This window comes from Myotis brandtii, unplaced genomic scaffold (assembly GCF_000412655.1).
Source record: "Myotis brandtii unplaced genomic scaffold, ASM41265v1 scaffold131, whole genome shotgun sequence".
In the NCBI taxonomy this organism is placed as follows: domain Eukaryota; kingdom Metazoa; phylum Chordata; class Mammalia; order Chiroptera; family Vespertilionidae; genus Myotis; species Myotis brandtii.
In genome coordinates, this window is record NW_005354632.1 from 5,223,720 (window position 1) to 5,231,129 (window position 7,410).

General features: G+C 42.4%; 1 protein-coding gene across 3 annotated transcripts in view; it reads left to right on the forward strand.

Annotated features, from left to right (window-relative positions):
* Positions 1-7,410, forward strand: part of CLCC1 (chloride channel CLIC-like 1) — a 27,228-nt gene that overhangs the window by 11,116 nt on the left and 8,702 nt on the right. For all 3 annotated transcript variants that reach the window (XM_005860081.2, XM_005860082.2, XM_005860080.2), the window contains exons 2-7: positions 938-1,078; positions 1,690-1,773; positions 4,151-4,258; positions 5,107-5,328; positions 5,775-5,915; positions 6,945-7,038. In XM_005860081.2, the coding sequence (XP_005860143.2) occupies positions 938-1,078; positions 1,690-1,773; positions 4,151-4,258; positions 5,107-5,328; positions 5,775-5,915; positions 6,945-7,038 (790 nt within the window). The remainder of the gene's footprint in view (positions 1-937; positions 1,079-1,689; positions 1,774-4,150; positions 4,259-5,106; positions 5,329-5,774; positions 5,916-6,944; positions 7,039-7,410) is intronic.

The window sequence follows — 7,410 nt, forward strand, 5'->3', positions numbered from 1 at the left end:
AGGGACAGTGAACTGGCCCCCTGTTTAAAAAGTTTGAGGACCCCTGCTCTAGTCTGCTGTTGGAACTCTGCATAATATCCTTTATTTCAGTCAGTGTATGCTTAATTTCTATACTACTAACTACCATTTTTTGCCCCTTACTATATCCCAGCCCGAAGTACCAATCTCTTTCTGTGTCTGTAGATTTTCCTATTCTGGATATTCCGTGTAAACGGAATCATATAATATATGATTGGTTTATGCATGGTTTATGGTGACTGGCTTCTTTCACATGTTCATCTATTTTGCAGCATGTATCAATACTTTATTCCTTTAAAAATTTTTTCTTTTTATGGCCTAATGATATTCCTTGTCTAGATATACTGCCTCAGCAGCCTGGGCCCTGGGCCTCTCAGAGTCTGAGTGAGAGAGCCACATTGTATTTATCCATTCATCAGTCCATGGACATTTGGTTGTTTCTGCTTTGTGGCTATTGTGACCAATGTGGCTGTAAATATTTGCTTACAAGTTTTTGTGTGGACATATATTTTCATTTCTTCTGGGTACATACCTAGGAATGGAATTGCAGAATCATATGGAAAACCCCTATTTTTGTCTCAGTGAAAATGTGTGTGTGTGTGTGTGTGTGTGTGTGTGTGTGTGTTTATTTGTGGACTAGAGGCCCGGTGCACGAAATCTTGCACGGGTGGGGTCCAGCCGGCCTGCCCAGATCGATTGAGGGTGGGGAGGGGCTGTGGGCAGTTGGCCCCACCCCATGGTCGAACTCCTGGTCGAGGGGACAATTTGCATATTAGCCTTTTATTATATAGGATATCATTTTACTGTTATATATCAGTTCAGAAAGAAAGCATTATCTTAGCACTAGAAGGAAGTAGATAGTTATAATTTCTTCTAAAAATAACTATATTTCATTACATTTATTAAAACTTGTGTTTAGTCTTCCTGCAGGATGCTGTTTTCGCTGCTCCTTTGTGAATGTCTGTGGCTGATCGCTGGCTTTGCTCATGATGATGACTGGATTGACCCCACGGACATGCTCAACTATGATGCTGCTTCTGGAACAATGAGGAAATCGCAGGTGTGTGTGTCAGACCTCATCGGTCCTTGGGTGGAAATAGTCTGTAGTTGTTGGGTTTACTCAGAACTGTGAGGGTCGTGTATCCATGATTGGCAGTCACACAAGGTACTTCATGACACGTAGTCTAAGATCATCTCACCCCACCTGCGTATTTCTGTTTTGAATTTTTTAAAATATATTTTATTAATTTTTTACAGAGAGGAAGGGAGAGGGATAGAGAGTTAGAAACATCGATGAGAGAGAAACATCGATCAGCTGCCTCCTGCACACCCCCAACTGGGGATGTGCCTGCAACCAAGGTACATGCCCTTGACCAGAATCGAACCTGGGACCCTCCAGTCCTCAGGCCGATGCTCTATCCACTGAGCCAAACCGGCCAGGGCTCTGTTTTGAATTTGAATGTAAAGCCCATCAGGTAGCAAACTAATTTGATTTTAATTCTTAGTTGATAGATAAATTTGAGACTCTTAATTTTTTGGTGGTTCAATACAGTTGAAAATTATAACAAGAAAAGTTATAAAATGGAGAAGTTAAAATTTTAATCTCCACTTACAGACTTTTTTACAAGTGAACTATGAAGAAATAAGAAATCTTTCTCTGCTTTGCTTTAGGTGAGAAAGGAGGTCAGTGCTGACTCGTCATACGCTGATGAATTGTCGGGATGTTACAGCAAACTTGATTCTGTAATTCATAAGGTTAGATATTTTTTCATTCATGAATTTTATCTTATAGTATGTCAGATTTCTCTCTGTTTTCTGTGCTTGCTGGCATTATTTTTGTTTCTATGTACTGTGCAATTTATATATACAGTTGATGCCTGAACTGGGGGGTGGGGCACTAACCCCCCTACACAGTTGAAAATCCTTGTATAACTTTTGACACCCCCAAAACATAACCATTAATAGCCTACTGTTGATCAGAGGCTTTCCTGACCACATAACAGTTGATGAACACATACGTTGTGTGTTATATTATACTATATCCTCACAGTACAGTAAGCTGGAGAAAATACATTTAGAGTACAGAATGCATTTATTGGAAAAAAAATCTGATTAAGCCCTGAGCAGTTCAAACTCATGTTATTCAAGGATCAACTGTGTATTATTATTTTTTTTTTGCTTACTCTAGCCTTGGTTTTTTAAGCAGTTACTCTGGTCTTGTTGTTAAATAGTGCTTTTATTTTCCTGTAATGACATTTATCTCATCATATTATAATAATTTCCTTACCAGACTGAAAATTTCTTGGGACAAAGTATGTGTTTTATTCATTCTTGGTTCTCTGTCACCTGTCACAGTGCTAGAGTGTAGTAGACTCATGACAAATGTAGCAAATGGAGAAATGGGCCTGTTCCCAGCTTAGAAGCATAGAGTTCCTCTTACAAATATAAGGATGCTTAGAATGTAGTGTGTGGTAGCTACTGCTTCATTTCTTCACTCCTGTTTGTGTGGCTGAGGTAGCCTTCATGGGAAGGGAGAGGAGTCAGGGTTGTTCAGGGGTTTGGACGTAGGTTGTGCTGTGGGAACCACCTCTGTTGGTGTGGAGGCCGACTAGCTGGTGGCAGTGGAGGGGCCTGGGTGGAGAGGGGGTGGCTGAGGTCTGGCAGTGCTGACAGCTCAGACTGAGGCAGGGACAGCGAAGCGACCGGTGGAAGAGAAGAGGCAAGTGTTGTAGCTGAGGGGAGTGGGGGACAAGTGTGGGGAGAGCTAGTGGGAGGGCGGGAGCGGGTTTCCAGGGTGAGGGGAGCACTTGTTCACTGAGACGCTAAGCACATGCTTGGGGTTCTTAGCAGACGTGACCCTCTGAGCCAAATGCTAGCAAAGAAATGTGGATAAAGTTTGCCTCCAAATGCAGACCTGCCTTTTTATATACATTTTACTGTTTTAAACATTGTAAAAAATGGGATGGGTAAAATGGAGTCTTTACTCCTTGTTTTAAAAAAACAACAACATTGTTTCTCTTAAAGAAACATTTTAAAAAATTTAAAGCAAGCATGTCAAACCCAAGGCCCGAGTTTGCATGCTTGTTTTAAAGGTTTATGAACCTTGCCTGAAAGCAGTGGAAGTGGCCACGTGACTTCTCTCTCAAGTGTCCTGTCCTGAGTTTGTGCTCACTGTTACCTTGTGTACCATCTGAGGCCCCTTCCCGTGCTCAGGGTCCACACTCAGTTTTACAAACACGTTTACGTGTGTGAGACATGCCTTGCCCTCACTGGCGACTTGACCACCGAGTGTCTGTAGAGCTGAGTTCAGAGGACGTCTGTCCTGGTGAAGGTGTGCGTGCTGAGGGGCTGCCACGTGGAGGACACATGACGAAGCCATGGTTCCTGTCCTCCGAGGCGTCCGTGCAGAGGGGGTGGTCAGTCGTTGACAGGAGAAGTTAATAAAAGGCCAAAGTAATAGGCCCATCCAGGAAATTCTTTGCTGTGTCTCCTCCTTCTGGCTTCATCCTGTTTCTCTGTGCTTCCTTCCCTCCCCCCCCCCCCCCCCTCTTTCCCCCCCCCCCTTCTTCTCTTTCCCTCCTCACTGTCTGCCATTACAAAGAGACACATTGGTCCAGATGTTCTGCTTGTCCACATCGCTGCCCCCTTGCTTTATGATCTTCAGCTTTAAAATAGCTGAAAGTCAGTAGAAAAACTGCTGGTCACAGCTAAGTGCTGGGCGTGTGTTCCTCATTTGTAGTCTCCCTGACCTTTGCAAAGAGAGAGCCACAGGCAGCAGGCAAGCTCTACATTGTAATGCAAGCTTAATAACAATAGGCGGCACCTGCCCCGGCTGGTGTGGCTCAATGGTTGGGTGTCGCCCTGTGCACTGAAAGGTTGCCAGTTCCATTCCAGGCAGGGCACATGCCCAGACTGCAGGCTTGATCCCCAGAGGTCATGCAGGAGGCAGCTGATCAGTGTTCCAATCTCACATTGATGTTTCTCTCCCTGCCTCTCTCTCTAAAAATCAATAAAACGTGAAAAACCAAACAAACAGCACTTTACCTTGGTTTTGATGGGGCCACTAGGTTAGAAACTTGACCCTTACATTAAACTTGATGCTAACTGTTGATTTTTTGGTGTATGATTACAGGTTGATGAATGTGAAAAGAAAAAGAGGAAAGACTGTGAAAGTCAAAATAATCCTGTTTTTAGGAGATACTTAAATAAGATTTTAATTGAAGCCAGGAAGCTTGGACTTGTGAGTATTGGTGGTGTGATACTAATCAAGGTAGTGGGTATCTTCATTATTTATTAATGTCCAATTATATAAAGCAGTGAGGGGGCACCATTGTGCTGTAACAGAATTCCGGGCTGACCCTGGGACCAGAACCTGTTCGTGCCGAGGTTTGGTGGAAGGCAGTGCAGGCCGCTCCTCTCTTCCTTCTCGTTTATAGGGATTTACTTCCTCAACCCTGTGCACTGCCCAACCATTTAATGCAGTTGGGGGTGGGTGTTGTTTTCAATTTGCTATTTGAACTTGACCAAACAGTTGGAAACAAACTCCTGACTGGGTTAAGGAAGTTCCGCCTGGCCTTGACTGGTTTTCTCCCACTTCCACACCTGCTCACTCAGATGATGAAGAGCCTTGCTTGTGGAGGAAGAGGAAATGCATTTAAGTAGTTTCCCCCCGAGCTGTGTACTGTGCAAGCGCTGCTTTTAGAGAATTGGATGTTGTGCACATACCGTTCGCAGGAACCCAGCCCTGCATGTCCCTGAGGAGCCATGGCTTAGTATGGGCTCATTAATGTTTGAGGTGACTTTATAGAATATAACTACTGCAGATAGCAAGATGCAACTGCATTTTAGTAAAATGTACATTGTTTGCGTAGTTTCACACTTTCTGAGATGTTTTTCACATGTATTATCTTTGCTTTTCATGTGGCCTGTGAGGCAGACGGGTGGGTGTTGTTATCTTTACGCTATGTGTGAATACTGTGAACTAACTATATATTTAATTCCAAATTGGCTTTCGTCTTGAAACGTTTCACTAGGTAATATAATAAAATTCTCTTTCCTGTTGTTTGTTTTTTGGCAAATTGACCTCAGCCGGATGAAAACAGAGGTGACATGCATTACGATGCCGAGATTATCCTTAAAAGACAGACCTTGATAGAAATAGAGAAGTTTCTCAATGGGGAAGACTCGCTGCCAGGCGCCCTGGATGATGCACTAAGTGATATTTTAATTAATTTTAAGTTTCATGATTTTGAAAGATGGAAGTGGCGATTTGAAGATTCCTTTGGCGTGGATCCATATGATGTGTTTATGGTAGGCTGGGTGAGGGGGGCACGGTTAACAGGTTTTAAAAAACTGTTCAAACTCCACCATAATTGTGTTAAGAACCTGGATTAAGTCACTCATACTGTGTTGATGAACTTTCAGCAAAATGGTACAAATGATTTTGCATATTTAAAAAAATATATTTTTATTGATTTCAGAGCGAGGAAGGGAAAGGGAGAGAGAGCTAGAAACATCAGTGATGAGAGAGAGTCATTGATCGGCTGCCTCCTGCATGCCCCACACTGGGGATGGAGCCTGCAACCCGGAATCGAACCCAGGACCCTTCAGTTCGCAGGCTGACACTCTATCCACTGAGGCAAACCAGCCAGGGCAATTTTGCACATTTGAGTCCAGTTTTTAGTTTTTGTTGATGCTGTGGTTTGGTGGGGAGGACGGCTCGGCAATGACTCTGCTGTCTCTTCCTTCTGTTTGAGGTGCTTCTGTGTCTGCTCTGCATCGTGATGCTAGTAGCCACCCAGCTCTGGACGTATGTTCGTTGGTACACCCAGTTGAGACGTATTTTACTCATCAGTTTCCTCATCAGTTTGGGATGGAATTGGATGTATTTATACAAGGTATTAATTAGGTGGAAGGTTTTAAAATTTTTAAATGATATTTCTTGATAAAAGAAGAGATAATCCATGTAGAGTTAGTATATAACCTGCTTATTTTAGTGATTTGGGATATGTTTTATTCTTTGCTAGAAATGATATCAAAATATTAGTTTTTAAAAGTTATTTCCTGAATATAAAATAGTATGTTTAAGGTAGAGAATTTAAAGAAGATAAGTACAGAGAAATTTAACTTTTAAATATCACCCTATAATCACCTAGAGATAGTCACTGCCAGTATTTTGAGACACTACTTTGCAATCTTTTTTTCTAAGTTTTAACTCTTTCAAAATTGAAATCAGGCTGAACCCTAACCTAACTCTAAACCTAAAAAAAAATCGGGACCATGCTGTATATAGAGATTTAAAGACGTGCTGCTGCTCCTGTCACAGTGGTCTAATCATTACAGGACAGTTTCAGATCTGTCTAGCAGGGGAGTCAAACAGCCTGATATTTTTAATGAATTCATCAGATTAGACCATTGTGATTTTTTAAAGCCTTTTGCTCTAAGTTACTAGAACTTGTAGTTATTTAAAATTAAAGGAAGGAAGGTTGTTTGGTTGAATGTGGTCATCTCACTGATTTCCCTGGGGCTTTAATTTATAAAAGATACGTTCTCGTTTATAGGCCACTTGTACTGAAAACCACCCAAAGCAAAACCCCATCTTACCGTGAACTGAGCAGCAGCGTTTAACATACATGGCGATATTTGGGGTGTGGTGTGAACCATATTTGAACTAATTTTTTAAAATTGGTGACAAGGTTCTCCTTCCTCATCTTAATTCCGTAAGAAGTCAGTTGTACTCGGTTCTTTATTGGGCTTGAAGCATTAACACTGTGCTTTGCCATGAGCTAAAGAGCTTCTCTTTAGAAACAAGAGGTGCATCTTTTCTGTTAAAACCTTTTAAACAACCTGGTGTCTGAACTACGGCGTTTGGGGGGTGGGGTGTAACCATTGCTAGCCACGCTCACGCTTCCCTGTGTGTCGGTCAGGTGGCTTTCGCGCAGCATCAGGCCGAAGTCGCCAAGATGGAGCCGCGAAGCAACGTGTGTGCTGAGAAGATGGACTGGTCCGGCAGCCTCTGGGGTAAGTGCTGCTGGTTCCCGCGGCCTTATTTTGAATAGAATTTTTGAGAATGAGAAAACATGTTAAAAATGACAAAGAAATGATAAAATAGCAGGAGGGTTTCCAGGACTGAATCTTCAGTATCAGAAGAACAAGCAGGAAGACTGAGGTTTCAAAGGTAAATCAGGAGAAGAGACAGTCTTGTTAATTATAAATTATTTTTTGATCCTTTGTTACGACTTTATGTATTTTTTAAAATATATTTTTATTGATTTCAGAGAGAAGGGAGAGGGAGAGAGAGAGAGAGAGAGAGAAACATCAATGATGAGAGAGAATCATTGATCGGCTGCCTCCTGCACACCCCCTGTTGGGGATTGAGCCCACAACCCCGGC